The following is an 18,033-nucleotide window of genomic DNA, read 5'->3' as shown; positions in this document are numbered from 1 at the left end:
TTTAAAGGCATCGCAAATTCTTACCAACCCCAAACGTTTGAAGGTTTTTTTTTTTTGTGCATGTTGCATATACTGTGCGTGTGCTTCTGAAGATCTAGTCATGCTGTCTTTTTCCCCCTCTTCTATATGATAACAATATGGAGCCTTTTCATTGTTGAATTGTTAACACATTCTGATAAGCACAGATTCTCAGAAGAAACAAAGAATCTGATTGTACAGGACCTTAGATATGGAGATTTGACAGCCTGTAATTTCATGCACCCACTTCTTGTTCATTTACACTTTCACATTCTTTCCTTTTTTCAAAGCATGATCTTCACCAGCAGTAAACGCAGAGGAAGAAGTGGCAGGGGTCTCGGGGTGTTGATATGAACCAGATGATATACCAGAGAAAAAAAAGTGTATAAAGATAGACTGTGAAATAAGACAATGCCCAAGAACTAACTGGTTCTGACAGGCACCAAAAACATCTTGAGAACACTCAAAACCCCAGTTACTTTCTTAGTGTGGCGCAGAATACAGATTTGTCAGTCTACATATTCATATTCTCGCTCCAAATCTGGTTTTCAGCCCAAGACCATATATTTACTATTGGGGGTCTTTTAATGTAAACTTTGTCCTTTTGCAGGTTAACAAGGCTTTTGAAATCTCACAGGCCTAAAATGTGCAGTTATAGCCAAGATACACTCTGGAATGGTCATGTTAGCATCCGGCTGATACTTCAGAGACTATTCAAGCAGCAGAAATTCGCTCCGGTTCTCTCTCTGCGGCGACCCTCTGACGTGCTTCCTGACCCAGGAAATAGAATTAACACCTCGGCCCTAAAACTGCAGGGGCCTCAGCTACGGCCACATCTGTGCCCTGCCCCGTCCAGCATCTCGAGTGCAATAACACTGCCGGCCCAGAGAATAAATTTGAGACTCAGCAGACCCTCCACTCAACTTTATATAACACACTTTGGGCTTCAACTTCCTCTGCACTGTATCAGGCTACTTTATCACTTTGGATGACATTGGTCCGAGTTTGAAAACGCTGCCAAAAATAGCTGAAACAAAATGAAAAAGCATCAATCTCCCTTGACAGCTTTTAGACACGTTTGTCACAGAGCTTGTTTTTTACCTCCTTGAGATGTTTTATTGTCCTGTCCGTTTGTTGTACATTAGTCTAAATATGAGGTTCTTTTGTTTTTGTCCTTACCCTTATGTAAAAGTGCATGCAGGGAAGGATCATGTAATTGATGGATGTTATCATTTGTTAGCAAACAGTACTAGCAGGGTTCTTCTTTAAACTCGAGGGGACTCTTAGAAATGCCAAACAGACACGCACCGTCACAGATAATATGTAATTCCCCCCGTTCCCCTTCACAGTGGTACGGTCCCGTTCTCCGAGGTATCTAGCAAAATATAAATGTAGTCTGTGTGAAATGTATTACCACGAGCATTTTTAAGCGTGGACTCTTTTCCGATGTCAAACGGACAGTAAATTAAGAGAGGAAAAGAGAAATGGATTATCTGTTTATTAGTTATTTTATGGAGGTCATATTTTAGGAGAAATGGATCCTGAAATTCTTCAGCTGAAAAGTGAGCTATCTGTTTTCTTCATTAGGTGCATGTGCTGTCTCTCACAGACTTGAATAACCGGTTCCTGGCTTTAAATGCCCCATGTGTTTGTGTTTTAGTCTCACATTGTAGATTCCCCGAGGTGAGTTTTGTGCAGACTCCCCAGCAGAAGGCCATAAAACACAAAAACCTTTTTTTTTTTATACCTTAATCGTCCCCGTTGCACCTAAGCAACCTCTGTCATTCTGTCTCTAACACATGCATTCATATCGATCCATTTAAGGGTTTGAATTTCATGCATTTGTTGGATATCTTCAGCAGATGTTTCAGAGCAAATCGCTGAGAAACTGAGTCTATCTTTGATGTTTTTTGTATGCAATGAACAATCATTAGCTGTGCTGATACTTATAGTATAATTGCTATTTTTGAAATAATTCAATAACTGAGTTAATTTAACCCATTCCATATCAAAAGCTTGGGGCAGTATTTAAAAAAATTAAATTACTTTTATTCAGCAAGGATGCATTCATTTGATCAGTAAAGACGTTTTGTCAAGAGATTTCTATTTCAATTAAATGCTCTTTTTAACTTTCTATTAATCAGAGAATATGATGTATATTTGAGTCAAAATGCAATATTGTGATCCATTCTTTAGTGTATTATGATTCAAAACTGTGAGATTGATATTTTACTCACCTTTATTTCTTTTTGCCTTCTGTATTGGACTGATGTGTTGCATAATTTATATTTTGAGGTCATTCTGAGTTTGGATTGTTTTCAAATAGAAATAATCAAGTGTGTGCTGTCGTAATGCTACAGTACCTTTCACCATATCACAAAAATATTTCTGTGAAAAATATGACTTACAAATATTGGTTCTGTCTGTTAGAATGAAAGAATGTTTGATTTCAGACTGGAAAGGTTCTGGAATGGAAAAGAGTGGGATATGCTGGGATATTTATCATTGTGTGACTTTTTTTTTTTTTTTTGCTGTTAATGTACCTTGTGTATTAATTTCCATCATTCTTTCTTCCTGCAGTACTTTGAGGTGCCCTTTGACTCAAATATGAATCGTACCAAAAACAGACCTCTGGTTCGAGGACAAATCAGGTAAGAGCCTTGAAAACCTGTATTCTCTCTTGGGCTCTGTTTTAAAACCTAGACTGCATTTTTGGGCACCGTATGTAGATTCACACATGCTTGTATATATTGTATACTTGTCCAAAAATGTTGTCCAAGTAGGCAGCTCACTTGGTTTTGAAACGCATCCTAGATCTGTGTAAAGAGCCATTGCAGAATAAAATGGTTTCCTTAGCCTCATTGTGTACATCGTTTACTCTCTACATTGTTCTCAAGTAGCCCGGTGTTTGTGAATAGCTGAGCCTGCCGGTATCAGAAACTATATGCCATTGTCTAATATCTGTAGCGCTGGCCAGCCGCTCGCGCACCTGTCCTGCGTAACCTGATCCAGGTGTGTGTAGGTGTGCCTCTCCTCTACTCTTCCCGTCTCACTCCACTGCTGACAAAGGATGGGTCAGGATGGTCATCCACCAGCAGTTGATTAGTGAAGTTGAGTAATTTGTGTTTTAGCTTTGGGAGCTTTAAAGTGAAGGCATTTACAGTTGTAACTTATAAGAAAGCGTGTTAGCATTCAGTGCTGTTAGACTAGCATGCTATATTCTTTCATATATGACTTTCTAGGAAGTTAGCATCGCCTTAATTCCATGACAAAATCCAAAAGGATTTTTCCACCAGCTTTTGGATTATTGCAGCCCGTAAACTCTGTGACCAACAAAGGTTAGATTCTTGCGTTTTGTCTATCATATTGATAATTTACACAACTGAGCGCAGCATTAATCAGTTTTGAAGCCTGAATACAATTGTCAGAAGTAACGAGCAAAACGTAGGCTATAAACAAACTACACCAGAGTCACATAACCTAGATTAAAGGAGTAGTTCACTTCCAGAATGAAAATCTCCTGATCATTTACTCACCCCCGTGTCATCCAAGATCTTCATGTCTTTCTTTCTTCAGTCGAAATCAAATTGAGGTTTTTGAGGAAAACATTCCAGGATTCCATTCCATATAGTGGACTTCAAAGTGCGGCTTCAAAGGGTCCAGCCGAGGAATAAGGGTCTTATCTATCAAAACAATTGTTCATTTTCTAAGAAAAATAATAAAATTATATACTTTTTAACCACAAATGCTCGTCTTGCACCAGCTCAACCTCATACATTACATAATCCCGCACGTGTGATGTTTACAAAGCGAATGTGCAAAAAAGTCAAACGCCCTTCACAAAATAGGTAAAACAATGATTTTGGAGGACTTTGAAGTTGGAGGAGAAAATGAGATGGAGTTTTTCACTCTACATTTTGAACCAGAACTAACCATGTGTGACTTTTTCCGGCGTGATTACGCAATGCGTGAAGACGTGCATGCGCATCTCGGAGCTAGTGCAAGGAAAGCTTTGTGGTTAAAAATATAGAAATATTTATTAAAAATATTTTTACAAAATGACCGATCTTTTAACTATATAAGACCCTTATTCCTCCGCTGGGATCGTGTAGTGCCATTCGAAGCAGCATTGAAACTGCAATTTGGACCTTCAACCTGTTGGACACCACAGAAGTCCATTATATGGAGAAAATTCCTGAAATGTTTTCCTCAAACTTAATGTCTTTTACGACTGAAGAAAGAGAGACATTAACATCTTGGATGACATGGGGGTGAGTAAATTATCTGGAAATTTTCATTCTGGAAGTGAACTACTCCTTTAAGCACAAAAATGCATAATCAGCACTCTGAAGAATGTTGCAGACTGGGCTCAATCCTGCCCATTGCCCACTTAAGCACCATAGTGCAAAATCTGGAACACCTACACTATAGCTCGGTCTAAAATAGTTGATTTAAGCGTTCAAGAAGCATTCTGTATCCATCTCTGGCGTCTTTACATAGGTTTCTGAGTGCAATACCATACCTAACACCACCACACATTTGACAGCCATTACTTTTTGCTAATTGGGTGTGTTAGTGGAATTTAACTGAATGGGACCCCTGCCCTCTCTCACTCCCTAGAGGGTCACTTTCCAAAAACAAAAGGGGCAGATCTGTTGACGTGAGGGTTTAAGAAATGACTCAAGCAGTCACATTAATCCAAACAGCCCAAACCAAACATCTGGGCTTGTCCTGCTGTTGTGTGTGTGTATTAAACACACACTCACAAATGAAGACATCATGAGCGACGATGATAACATAAGAGTGTACGTTTCGTAATGTCGCTGTCAGCTATCTCAACCCATTCCTGCTCATTCTACACCCTTGTGTCCTTTTATTTTACTTTACAAAAAGTAATATTATGGTACCTGTTAAGGCCAGCAGTTCAATTTCAAACTTGTATATGCACTGTATAGTTTAAAGTATATATAATATGTTATATATATAGTAGGATGTGCAATTTAAAAAAAAAAATGTAGAATTGGACTTGTTGATCAAGATTTGATTGGATCATAAGCCGCCTTGTTTCTGAGGCAGATTAGATTGTTTGTGCTAAGTAATAAAATATATTTGTGCAAATGTATTTAATACATTTATTTATCATAGTAAATAATAAATTGCTTAGTATTTTTAGATATTTTAGACTTTTTAAATATTGAATAAATGAATTAACCTGCAACAATAAACTACAGTGAGTGCAAAAAGATCAGAAATGATTAAAAATTCTATTCAAAAATCTTTTTAATGTTTATTTAAAATATATATATTTTTTTTTCCACATGCAATTATTTATGATAGTGACAGTCTTGAGTGGTGAAAGGAAAGATAGGAAGTCGAGTGGAAATGCATGAACTTTTTTTTTTTTTTTTTTAAAGCTAGTTCTTGTGTGATCTATGTTTGCTGGCCATTGTCATGTCACACGTTATCTTCGTTGGGAAAACGTATGGCTGTGCAATTAACTCCCTTTCAAACACACAACATTCCTCACAGCCTAAATCCCGTCTCGTTTTCTAAAACCGTTTTGGAGCAGAAGATAAAGAGGTGAGCAGATAAATGGTGCTCTATTTCAAACTTCTGGAAACATCCCCCAGAGCTGCTTAATTACTGTGCGATTTAAGCTTGCAGTAGCACGGCACTAATTCAGCCGCGCTGTAGGAGGTCTGTGCAGGTGGATTAAAGAGCAGCGTTTATATGAAAGCAGACGAATGTGATTTGGCAGCCATCATATGCACTCCATTTCTGTCACTCCAACAGCTAAATTGCTTTCCTGAATGTTTACGATACGTCACCGATCCAGACTGTCAATGACAGGAGGAATTCATCAGCGTCGTAACTACAAATCTTCACCTGACACCATCGCAGACACTCTAGACCTGTACACAAATGCACAGCATGCTAACAGTAGAGTCACCTACCAAAACGTGTCATTACACACATTAGATGTGTCCTAACGCAACCTGTTTACGCCTGAACATGCACTCGTGCGTCTGTCAGTATGTTATTATGCAGACTTGAGATGACACGGTCCTCTTTGATGTTTGTGTGCGTGTGACTGTCACATTCTTCTGATGTAAGCCTGAAGGCAGAGATGAGCTGTGAAACCTTTCATTCTCAAGATCGCCCTGTGGAGTTTTTGTACTTTTTTTTTCATGCTTATTAATCCAATGGCTTCTTCGTTTGTAATTTTTGTGTATGTAGTTTGGGGTTTGTGAGATCTTGTGAGAAGAAATCTTTCTGTAAAAATTACTATAAAAACAATAATATTGTGAAATTACAAAATTACTGTAAAACGGTAATATTGTGAAATATTACAATTTAAAATCTATTTTTATCTTTTAAAATATTTTTTTTTTTCAAATTTTTATATATTGCTGCTGTATATTTTAAAATATTTTGTGGAAACTATGACATTTTTTTGGGGATTATTATCAGGATTATTTGATATAAATATATTATTTGAAATAAAGACACAGACACAGGTAGGGCCCTATGAAATCCATTTATTTTTTTCCCAAATTCCATTTTATTTTTTTCCAAATTCAGTTTTTTATTTCCATTTTAATTTTTCTGGATAACCCCCCCACCCCCCCTTAACTCTATTTTAATGATTAAATTATTAATGATTACGTTTTATTAATCAAAAGGCAGGTGTTGTTAATTGAAATCATGAAACTTACACAATTTAACTGCAATTTATTAAAAGTTGGAAAAAAAAAAAAAGAGAAAATTTTAGGGCCCTATTAAGAATGTATTATTTTATTTTCTCACATTCAGGTTATTATTATTATTTATTTATTTATTTTACCAAATTCTATGTTTTCCTTTTTTTAACTTTCTGGATTCCATTTTAATAGTTCAATTAAATGTAATAATAAAAAGCATCTCTAATTAATTGATTTTATTAAAAAAAAAAAAAAAAATGCTTGCTTTTTTTTTTCCAGAAATGCTGTGTTGGGCATTTAATTTTTTCTTGTAAAAAAAGGAATCTAATGAAAATAAAATAATTTTATTTATTTATATTTTTGGCAAACAATGTGATGCACAACAGAGGTTTATGTTTCAAATTAAAACATGGAAGAAAAATTGTTGTTATTGCTTTAAAAATGTTTTTTTTAAATAAAAGTTATTATTTATAGTAGTAGTACTATTTTTACATTAAGACATATATGGGAATCTCTTGATAATGACAGTCTAAGTAAACTATTCTATGTAACTGATTTATTTCCCACTGAGAGTCATCGTTGACCTCATGATTTTGGCTTCATTTGGGATTCTTTTTGGATTCCTGGGAAAATCCGCCACATGAGACCATGACGTCAGATAGATCTGAATGATCAGCTTAGAGTGCTTGTTTTATATGGCCCATCAGATGAACAAAACCTTTGTAACCCTAGATAAATTCTATAATGAATACAATTGAAATATCTTTTTTTTTTTTTTGGTGGTGCATTAGAATAACTCATTTATTCATGTAGTGTAGGAAATGCCAGTGGCTTTGCTCCTGAAGTTAGTCAGCCTTATCCCTCAAACAACTCACCCGTTAACTTATGGGACTCATATAGACTCTAAACCCCTCCACCACATAAAACAGCCATAACAATGATAATAACATTAAAATGGAATCTCCTGCTGTTGGGCGGAAAATTTGCCCTCCTTTCCTCTCCGCTTTGGTCTCTGTCTCAATACTCCTCTAATTTATGGAGCAGTTAGCTGTGAATTTGAACCAGACGCCTCTGCAGGATTGCAACTGACTGCTTTTAATAAACCTTAGAGGAAGTGGTTGTCCAATGGAGCACAGAGAATAGCGTCTGTGGCCAGGAGAGATTTAATCTATAGCAGAGACCCACAAGTCTTTGTTTTGATGTGACTCAAAGAACCACACTAAAGCTTATCTCAGAAACTGATGTTATGTATGCGCTTTATTCCTGCTTCTCTTTTGGACCACTCTTGTGTTTTTATGCATCACAATGTGTTGCACAGAATTTCTTGGTTTGATTTACAAGTTTGTCGCATTTGGTGGTGGTTTCAGATTTGTAAAGCAGCGTTATGTATGTGTTCTGGGCCAGTACATACTGGTTTGTTTTAAAGAATTATGAATAAAACCATTTCTTTGTCTTTTGAAATAAGAGTTCAGTGTACTCTGGAAACAAAAATTATACTGAAACTTACTGACATCAACATTTACAATCAACTAGATTTGCTGTCCAAAAGCCATTTTACTTTGTAATCTGCCGTATTTCTAAGTGAAGCAAGATATTCAACAAAACCGAGGCATAATTTAAACCAGATCAAATTCTGTTTTGCTAAAACAATGCCTAAATGTCTATTTGTTCCTGAAAAATAAATTGACTGTATTTGACACAATGGCTTCAGTAACAGTATAAGTATGATCCCTTTAAACTGCACATAGGAAATGTTTTTGTTGTTCTGAATTGTCCATCTCTGTGTTTCTCTCAGTCCTCTGCATGCCGTGTCATTCGCCCTGGCGTGTGGGATCCCAGGTGTGACCCTGTTGACCCTGGGTGTAAATCCCCTGACTGGCTTCCTGGGCGCCCTGAACATCTTCCTGTACACGTGCTGCTATACTCCCCTGAAACGCCTGAGCATCACCAACACCTGGGCGGGTGCCGTGGTGGGCGCCATCCCACCTGTAATGGGCTGGACAGCAGCCACCGGCGCTCTCGATCCAGGTACGAACTCCTCTTACAAGCACACACTAGTGATTATAGTTCCTGCTGGAATGACTTTGATTAAACTTATTTACTCCTGTTCAAATAATTCACCTAAAAATGAAAGTATTTGCCCACCCTCATGTTGTTCTAAACCTATATAGTTTTTGTTTTTCTCCTGTGTAACACAAAATGAGACGTTTTTAAGAACGTTCATGTTGCTCTTTTTCCATACATTTATACTGTATACAGTAACCAGCTAAAAGGATAAAAACAAAACAAAAAAAAACAAAAACTGGTCCGTATGACTTTGTGCTATATTTCAGATCTTTTGAAGCCATTTCAAAAGTTTGGAGTCTATAAGATTTTTTGTTTCTGAAACAAGTCACTTATGCTCACCAAGTCTGCATTTATTTGATCAACAATTCAGTAAAAACAGTAATATTGTGAAATATTTTTACAATTTAAAATAACCATTTTTCATTTGAATATATTTAAAAATGTAATTTTATTTCTGTGACGGTAAAGCTGAATTTTCCGCATCATTACTCCAGTCTTCAGTGTCACATGATCCTTTAGAAATCATTGTAATATGCTGATTTGGTGCACAAGAAGAATTTCTTAGTTGTGCTGCTTAATATTTTTGATGAAACTGCGATACAATTTTTTCAGTATTTTTTGATGAATAGAAAGTGCAAAAGAACAGCATTTATTTGAAATAGAAATCGTTTGTGACATAAATGTCTTTACTGTCACTTTCAATCAATTGAATATGTCCTTGTTGAATGAAAGTATTACGATTTTATTTTCCAAAACAAAAGTGATAATGACCCCAAACATTTGAACAGCAGGATATGTTTTCATATATTAAAATATGCTTCTTGCCTGTTTTGTAACAGATAAAAATGTTAAATGTAAATCATAACACTTGCATTTTATTGCTCTTTTGTTGGTTTTGATTGTTTCTATTTTCCTCATTTCTAAATGACTTAATGTAAATGTAAAAAATTTGGAGCTGCATTTTTGTCCATCCTTTGATTTTTACTATAAGGAGAAGAATAGCATTAACTTTCCTCATAAGAACGACTCATAAACATTTGGAAAGATATTAAAAGATGACCGATATTAAAAGATTCATCAGACATTTTTTGACCTCTAGAGTTGTAAAGCTCTTCTCATAGCACCATATATGGCACTGTGGGCATGGATGATATTACCAGTGTTATTATATACTTTATCATGTGATATCTTTTCTGTTGCCAAAGAGTGTTCGTGTTTCAAACAGGAATTTCCTATCAGGCTCACACTGATATGTGTCCTTAGTCTTAAAAGCCCTCTTTGTGATTGTTCCAGTGCTATCACGGTTTATCCCACAGTTCAGGGTTGTGAGCCGTTCCAGAGAAGTCAAACTTGATGTGCATGTTCCATATGGCACAGACTCTTCTCCCAGACCCGAGGTCCCTGTCCATTTATGAGTGTTGTAGTTACATATACACCCAGCATCCTGTGTTTTTTCCGAGGACGTCTCTCGTCTAAGATCAAGTGTTTGTGGAAGACAGCAGGGGGTCTTTGGCCTGTTTTCAAACTATTAAAAGTGCGCTGTTGTGGCAACCATGAGATCTGTTTTCACAGGAGCGAAAGACTGAAGTGTTTGTTGTGCATATTTACATGTTTTTCCCCAGAGCTTCCATCTGTGTTTTATAGTAGTCGTTTCAGTGCCCTTTCCTAGCATATGTTTATTAGGATGTGCAAACCTAAATATTGTTACGACCCCATCTAGAGTGAGGTCACAACATGAAGTGGATCAAAACAACTAGGACTTCATTCAATATTTTATTTATTTTATATTGCAGTTTATTTAGTAGAACTATCTATTTGAGAAACTGCATCTTTAATATATTTTGTGGAAGTGCTAAAGAGGGATGAATTTAAAGCTAATAAAGTTAAGAAAAATATTGACGCATCAACTGGAGAACTTGCCAACAATCCTCATTGTATTAGGACCCTATGAAATCAGTTTTATTATTGCCAAATTCACTTCAGTTTTTTTTCCCCTTAGTTTTTCTGGATTCTGTTTTAATACTTTCCTTAAATTGTAATAATCGAAAAGGATGTCGAACAAATTGAATTCATACAATTCAAACAATTCTATAATTTATGATACTTTCATTTTTAGTTTAATTTTATTAAAAAAAATTTTTTTTTAATTGTCAGATTAAATTTTTCTGAATTCTGTTTTGTGATACAGTATTCAGTGGTGGTAATCAAATGAATGCATATAACTTTTTTTTTTTAATGTGATCAAATTCCTTTAATTTCTGGGCAAACAAAGTGCTGTATAACAGTTTACAATTAGTTTACAAAGTTAAATCTTTGTGATATTTCTTTATAAATGATCATTATCTGTATTATTATGATTATTATTGTTAATATTACTTCTGAATAGCATATAAAACATTACTTATATTTTATATAACGTGAAAAGCATATTTTTAATCAACCAACCATTTATTTGGGCATGTTGTAGTGAAGACCTTTGACACTCTGTGTGTATCTGACCTTAGTTTTAGCAAATTTGAATGAATGTATATCTGTACAGCTCTACATTTGATTTATTCAACCAAATTTGCCAATTTTCCTTGACATTCTGTGTTATACAGTCCTTTTAATTTGTATTAACAATTTTTCTGCATTGAGTTAATCATAGGGCCCTACCATATATAGTACGTTAATCATTTCCTTTTTTTAAACTCAAAGTCGTAGCCTGAATAGCATGATTTTTCATATGGTTTTTTCCAATTAATTCATAAAATTGTATGCTTATTTATTGTAATTACTTTACATAGTGACACCAAACTGAATAAAAAGTATTTTAACTCTGACAGAATCACATTAAGTACATATTACCACTGATCTTATATTTGAAGACCCTGGTGTCAACTGGACTGTTTTCTCAAAGCAAATTCAAGAACACACAAAGCATAAAAAGGTGACCCGAGTGTTTGAGGTCTCTGTCATGTTACCCTGTGCGGTGTTTCCCAGAGGATTTGTGTTTTCTAAGATCACATACACAAAGGCAGCGCTGCGTCATGCTCCGCTACCCCTGCACGGGCCGCTGTTTGTGCGGTGTCACCTTTCCACTTTTCCAGCTTCTGAATGCAGGAGAATAGTGTTTGTTTCCTCCACAGCAGGATGTGAAGAAACTCGGACGTCTTTTCAGTGATTGAACAGAGTGTTTCAAGTGTTCTATCGTAGTTACTCTGCACACTCTCATTTCCTGCTTGCACACATGTACTTCCGATGGTGTTTAAATGATCTGGGCGATCTTGTTTGTTTATTCACTTCTTCTCTTCCTCTCTCTGTCTCTCCAGGAGCGCTCTTACTGGGAGGTTTCCTGTTCTCCTGGCAGTTTCCTCACTTTAATGCACTAAGCTGGAATCTAAGAGAGGACTACTCGCGCGGCGGGTACCGAATGATGTCCGTCACCCATCCCGGCCTTTGTAAACGTGTGGCCCTCCGCCACAGCGTAGGCCTGATTGGCCTATCAGCCTTGGGCCCCGTGCTGGACGTCACCACCTGGACGTTCCCCTTAGTCTCTCTGCCCATTAACCTTTACATCAGCTACCTGGCTTTCAGGTTCTATCGCTATGGCGACAGGCAGAACGCCCGGAAGCTGTTTTTCTGTAGTCTTTGGCACCTGCCCATGCTGCTGCTGCTGGCCCTCACCTGCAAGAAGAACCGCGTGCCGCAGGACGAGGCAGCTGTGTCTCCCAGCATGCCGTCTCTGGCTCTGTAGAGCAAACTCAATCCCCTGCCATATTCATACTGGCTACATAACTGCGATCAGCCCTAAAATGAATCATCTTGGAGCTAAAAAGACACCAAAAGTTGTGTACCTTGGAGAGGGAAGTCATAACCTCTTTCCATTGTTGTAAAAGTTTCCCTCAGGGAAAAATAACTATATAAAAATCCCTGAATTCACTCAGGTAACTTGTACACAAATCAATGCTCTGTGTGTGTAAATAGATTAAATATTTATTTGACGCAGCCCCCTGTTGTCTGTAAACTCATAGACTGATTTGTGTCTATGTGGATCATTGAAATTAAGACAAGAAAACGTTTTGCCTAGAATTAAACCATATGCCATTACTGTGGATATTTTGGTTGGATGCGATATAGGCCCGATAATGGAGAACAGTTTGTTTTAATGCACCTATCAAGTAATTTCCAAGTTTGTTCTCATCTAATTACTTGCTAATTGACATTTTCCAAGTTTTCACTTTCTGAGTCTGTTAATATTTCATTTCGGCTATAAATGATTTAGTAAAGAAACCGCTGAGTCTCACTGCAGGCCCAGAAGTCTTTATTCTGCTTGAAACTCCGTCCCTCTGAGTCTGAGTTGAGATGTTGAAAGGATGATCGTTTTAGAGAGCCCTCGGGTATTAGCTCCATCAAAGATCCTTACTAGTCAAATAAACTCAGTCAACTCATTTGAACTCCCCAGAACTGAATGACTGTTGATTCATTGAATGTAACAGTGCTAAATATCACTGACTGCAGCCATGCTTTGTTCGTTACTGTTTGCTCTCTCCAAACAGCTACATTCAGCACCTTCACGGTTTACCCACATCTAGCCTCACTGTACCAATGATTTGTGCAAGACGCAAAAACAATGAAAGTTCTTATTAAAATAAGTTGTGATCAAGCTTGTGTTTGAGTTTTGATTTGAAATCTTGGAAATGCAATAGAATATCACAATGTACTTGTATGCTGCCAGTAGAAACGCATTTGCTTTAATTTTCTTCATTTCATTATTTAACTATGATGATTTTTAATTTATGGGAAAGCTGCTATGCCAATAATTAATTATATATTTGTGTGTGTGTGTATATATGTATATGTGTGTATATATATGTATGTATATATATATATATATATATATATATGCATACATACGTGTGTATATATATAAATTTTGAAGGTATTATGCTTTATTATTTGTTTAAAAATACTGTAAAAAATATTACAATTTAAAGTAACTTTTCTATTTTAATTTATTTAAAAATATCATTTATTCTTGTGATGTCATTTTCTGAGTCTTTAATGTCCTAAATTCTGATCCTTCATAAATTCTGATATGGATAATTTGGTGCTCATGAAACATTCATTATTATCAATGTTAAAGTTGATAACTTCAACTGCTATGTATATATTTATGTAAATTATTATTTTTTTAATGAATAGAAAGTTTAAAATAACAGCATTTACTTGAATTAAAAAATGTATAATCGACATAGATCCATCTCTCTCAGATAATGTCATGTCTGACCACTTTTTAATACTTTTAGATTACTTTTGAGCTCTTTTATCACATAGACCTCAATAGGAGTATTAAAAAAAAACAACAACAACAAAAAAACAATACATTCTGTACTAACATTATTAAATGCATTAAATGTTACATTACAGCAGGCTTTCCAAAACTGTATATAAGTGCTAGGTTTATTTAGAAATGAAAAAATAAAAAATAAATAAATAAAATTATGAATAATTTACTGCCATTGTGAATAATGTGTAATCATGTAGTCCATAAAAAGTAATATAATCTGATTATCAGCCTTTGAAAATGTAATATTCTCCAATTACAAGTGCTTTACTTTTGGAATTTGATTATATAACCCAGCTTACATGTAATACAAAATGTTATTTATTGCATAAAGTATGTTTGTATGTGTATAATATTTTCCATATCAATAATATTTGTGGTAGTTTACCGAGCAGTGTTTGAGTTGCATCAGACAAGAATCCCACACTGCATCTCCAGACAGGCCTGGAAATAATGTCTGGCTCCTCTGGACACATTTGGCTAAGATATCAGCTCATATAATCTCCTAAGTATCGACCTCTGCACCTGTCCGGCTACAACACTCGATACCACTCCGCTGTTTCCTTCCCAGTTGTCCTCTATGGTTCCACTTCTCTCAGCACCTCCATTAGATGCCCACATAAACTGTATGCTGAGCTTTAGTCCTCCCCTCGTAAAGATCTGCTCTGGATGCAGCCAGTGCCTTTCACATCAGAGAGGCAGTGAAGGGATGGAGGGGGAGAAACAGAGAGCGAAACAGCTGTTCCCAACATGTCAATAGATTAAATAGCAGTTCCAGCCCTCCTGGGGTCCGTCGACTCTCCCACCATGATTTTACAGCTTCCGCTCTATAGGGTTTTTCGTGGTGGACACCCTGTGTGGGACAAAGCGCACAGGCCTTCCAGTACACGAGCATTGGATGGGACGTCCTGCACTCTTTTATAGGGTATTGCTGGTCGTATGTGCTGCATGTGGAAATTGCTTGCTTTTCCTGTTTTAAGTGCCTTTTCCCCTCCTTTATCAGGTCAGGCTTGACGAATGCATCATAAATGGAGTAATCCTCTTCTCAGGAAAAATATTGTTTGACTCTGAGTGTCACGGAGCGAGTTTCTCACAGTGCGTTCATTCATTATGAGCTGTGAACCCTGAGGAGGTGAGCACATTTCCCATAATGATCTTTGGCTCTCTGTGGTTTTTCTCATCCAGCTTGGATTCTCATTACAGTTTTAACAGCCTCCCAGACTTTCATTTGTTACAACAGCAACAGGTGGATTTCTCCTCTCTTTTCATTTACAGGCAACAAAATGCTTTGAAATCTTACACTGAAATGCAGGATGATTTCATTTTTGGTTGTTAAAGCAAATGTTTACTTGGTTTAGTTTATAAACGAAACCGATTACAATTAAGAATAAATCTTTCGGAACTCTTAACGCTGAGTGACAGCCATAAACAGTATTTTTCTAAAATGCTCTTTAACTGCCGTTTAAGCATGTTAGGCAGGATGACAAACAATTTTGGCAGACGTCGAGCAGCAGTGCATCAAGTATTCCTGGCACGAAGTGTGTAAGGAAAACAGTATAGCGCAAGGCTTTTGAAACTGATTTATACCTACTCGCCACTTGCTTGAAATCAGTCATGGGGTGGACGAATGTTTCTTGGGCAAAGTATTCCCTAAACTTCTTTAAACTCGCACAGATATATTTGCCTTAGGGGAGTCACTCATTTTTGAACCCGCACAGTGACATCAATCTCAGAAATGTGGTCTAGTTCATACGTTATAGTGGTGAAAGGCGACAGAAGAGTCTAAGGTCTGTGCCAGAGTCAATAATTATGTAAAAAAAAAACATTGTAACAAAAAGTTCTGTACTTTTTTTTGAAAATGTTGCTTTTCTTTCATCGTTCAGTATGTTTTGGAGGGAACTTAGACATTTTGTGATATTTGTTTCATCTGATATACATTTATGCACATTTAGGCAGAAACTTTTACCCAGCGACTTACAATACATTCAGGGTAGGCATTGTGTAGGTAGTTCTCTATGCATGATCTTGGTGATTCTAGCAGCATGCTCTACTGTTTAAGCTACATTCATTTTTGGACCATAAAAATTCAGAATTCTGTCTGTTTCTATTTAGCATTTTGTTGGCACTTACATTCATGGTACATCACCATTCAGAAAAACCCCAGATATTATTATTTTTTTTCTGAGAAGATATTGACAATTATATTTCTTTACTTCTTCTAAATGAATTATTGTCCACGCAGGCCCTAAATCATAAATTAGACTTTGCTTGATTCAAAAAGATGTTTCAAAGTCAAACACAATTTTAAATATTGACTCAATTTGCAGAAGTGTGTAGTTCATAAAGTTACTAACGCTTTTTAGAAACTTTAATGAACAACGCTATAATTATTATACTATTTAATGCTTAAATTTTTTTTTTTCTTTTTCTCCCCCTCTCTCTCTCTCTCTCTCTCTGTATATATAGTTTGTCATGCAAGTGAAGTGTAAAGTGCAGGCTTTCCGAAGTCACACAAAACCTGAAAATATCAGGACAATCTGTAATTTCGAGGCCCGTGTTTTTTATAAGCTAATTATTAGTTTCTGTTTATGTTCGAAATAATTAATCAGCTAGAAATGTTATACAATGTCGTTATCCAGTAATCAAGAACAACTGAGAAAAAGTAATGGAAATTCACTAGTCAGAGGGTGTGGGACTACGGAAAGTGCTGCGTTTAGACCAACATCTAACGCTCTTCTTCACTTTTTAGGCAGTGGAAATAATAAGCTGCATGTTTATAATAGCGAGCTGATGCGCCGTTTGATTTGTTTTTCAAAACTGCACAAAAAATCCGTCAGCAGCATGACTGAAAAATATCTACTGCAGCGAAGCACAGCTTTCAGAATTAAAAGTGGTTTTAAAGTTTATTTTATTGAACCTCTTAAATTAATATATATTTAGGATACAAAAAAGACGATGTAAATAGCCTACCTAATAAATTAGAAAAATAATAAGATGATAAAATAATTTGATAGTTTAAAGAAGTTGTATTCGGTTTATTATATGTGATTTAAAGTTTTCATTAAAAAAACTTGATGGATCGAGAGATTAAAAATGTTTGAAAAACTTTTTATAGACTTTTTAAAACTAGTTTGAGACATGTTTCATTTGAAATAAATATCGTGTTGACTTTATTTATTTAGGCCTGTTTATTTTTTGCTTGCTTGCATTATCCTAGTTGACTTGTCTTTATGCAGATAAAGATTTATCGTGAGTTTTAAACTTCTGACTTTCTGAAAGATTAATGCGATTAAATATAGGCTAAACTAGCAGATTTTCTATTCGCATTGCACGTTTGTGTAAGACGTCTGAATATGTATACCCCGATTCTTCAGCTATTTCAGACTTCTGAATAGCTAAATGAACGTAGAACTTAACAAATAATAATAATAAATAAATATCAACATTGTTCATTTTACGTTTGCTAAATCCAGAAGAATAATCACTCTTTAAAACTGATTTAGTTTAGGTTATTAAAATTTGAGTATTGGCTACAAGAAGTAAATGCGCCTCTACACTAATATATCTGTATGCTAAGATTTATTAAATAAATATACTAGGCTTATAGTTTGTAGGAGAACTTTGCTGAACTTTCCAAATCCTGATTCCTTTCTAAACCGTTCAGCTGCGTAAAATTTGTAACACATTGGAAACTCCCAAAAACTGGAATAAAAGGATTCCGGTCTAATGTTTCTCTATCCAATAAGAGCGTTTAATCGGCTCTGCGACCAAGTGTCTTGTCTAAAATCCCCGCCTATATTGCTCTCTGATTGGTAGGCGACTTAAAACAGCCCCGCCTTTATTCAAATGAGCGCTCAGCGGTAGGCTGGCGCTGTTGTCAATCACGCGTATCAGCGCTGTATAAGGTCTACTCTCTCGAAA

At 36.0% G+C, this 18,033-nt stretch overlaps 1 protein-coding gene across 1 annotated transcript in view; it reads left to right on the top strand.

Moving 5' to 3' along the window:
- Nucleotides 1–13,431, top strand: part of LOC131551409 (protoheme IX farnesyltransferase, mitochondrial) — a 38,522-nt gene extending 25,091 nt beyond the window's left edge. Inside the window, exons 5-7 of the mRNA XM_058794354.1 lie at nucleotides 2,599–2,669; nucleotides 8,515–8,747; nucleotides 12,098–13,431. Coding sequence (XP_058650337.1) covers nucleotides 2,599–2,669; nucleotides 8,515–8,747; nucleotides 12,098–12,522 — 729 coding nt within the window. The 3' untranslated portion in view covers nucleotides 12,523–13,431. The remainder of the gene's footprint in view (nucleotides 1–2,598; nucleotides 2,670–8,514; nucleotides 8,748–12,097) is intronic.
- The last annotated feature ends 4,602 nt before the right edge of the window (nucleotides 13,432–18,033 follow it).

Source organism: Onychostoma macrolepis, chromosome 12, assembly GCF_012432095.1.
Source record: "Onychostoma macrolepis isolate SWU-2019 chromosome 12, ASM1243209v1, whole genome shotgun sequence".
Taxonomy (NCBI): domain Eukaryota; kingdom Metazoa; phylum Chordata; class Actinopteri; order Cypriniformes; family Cyprinidae; genus Onychostoma; species Onychostoma macrolepis.
The sequence above is the reverse complement of the archived record's forward strand: the minus strand, read 5'-3'. Positions and strand labels throughout refer to the sequence as shown.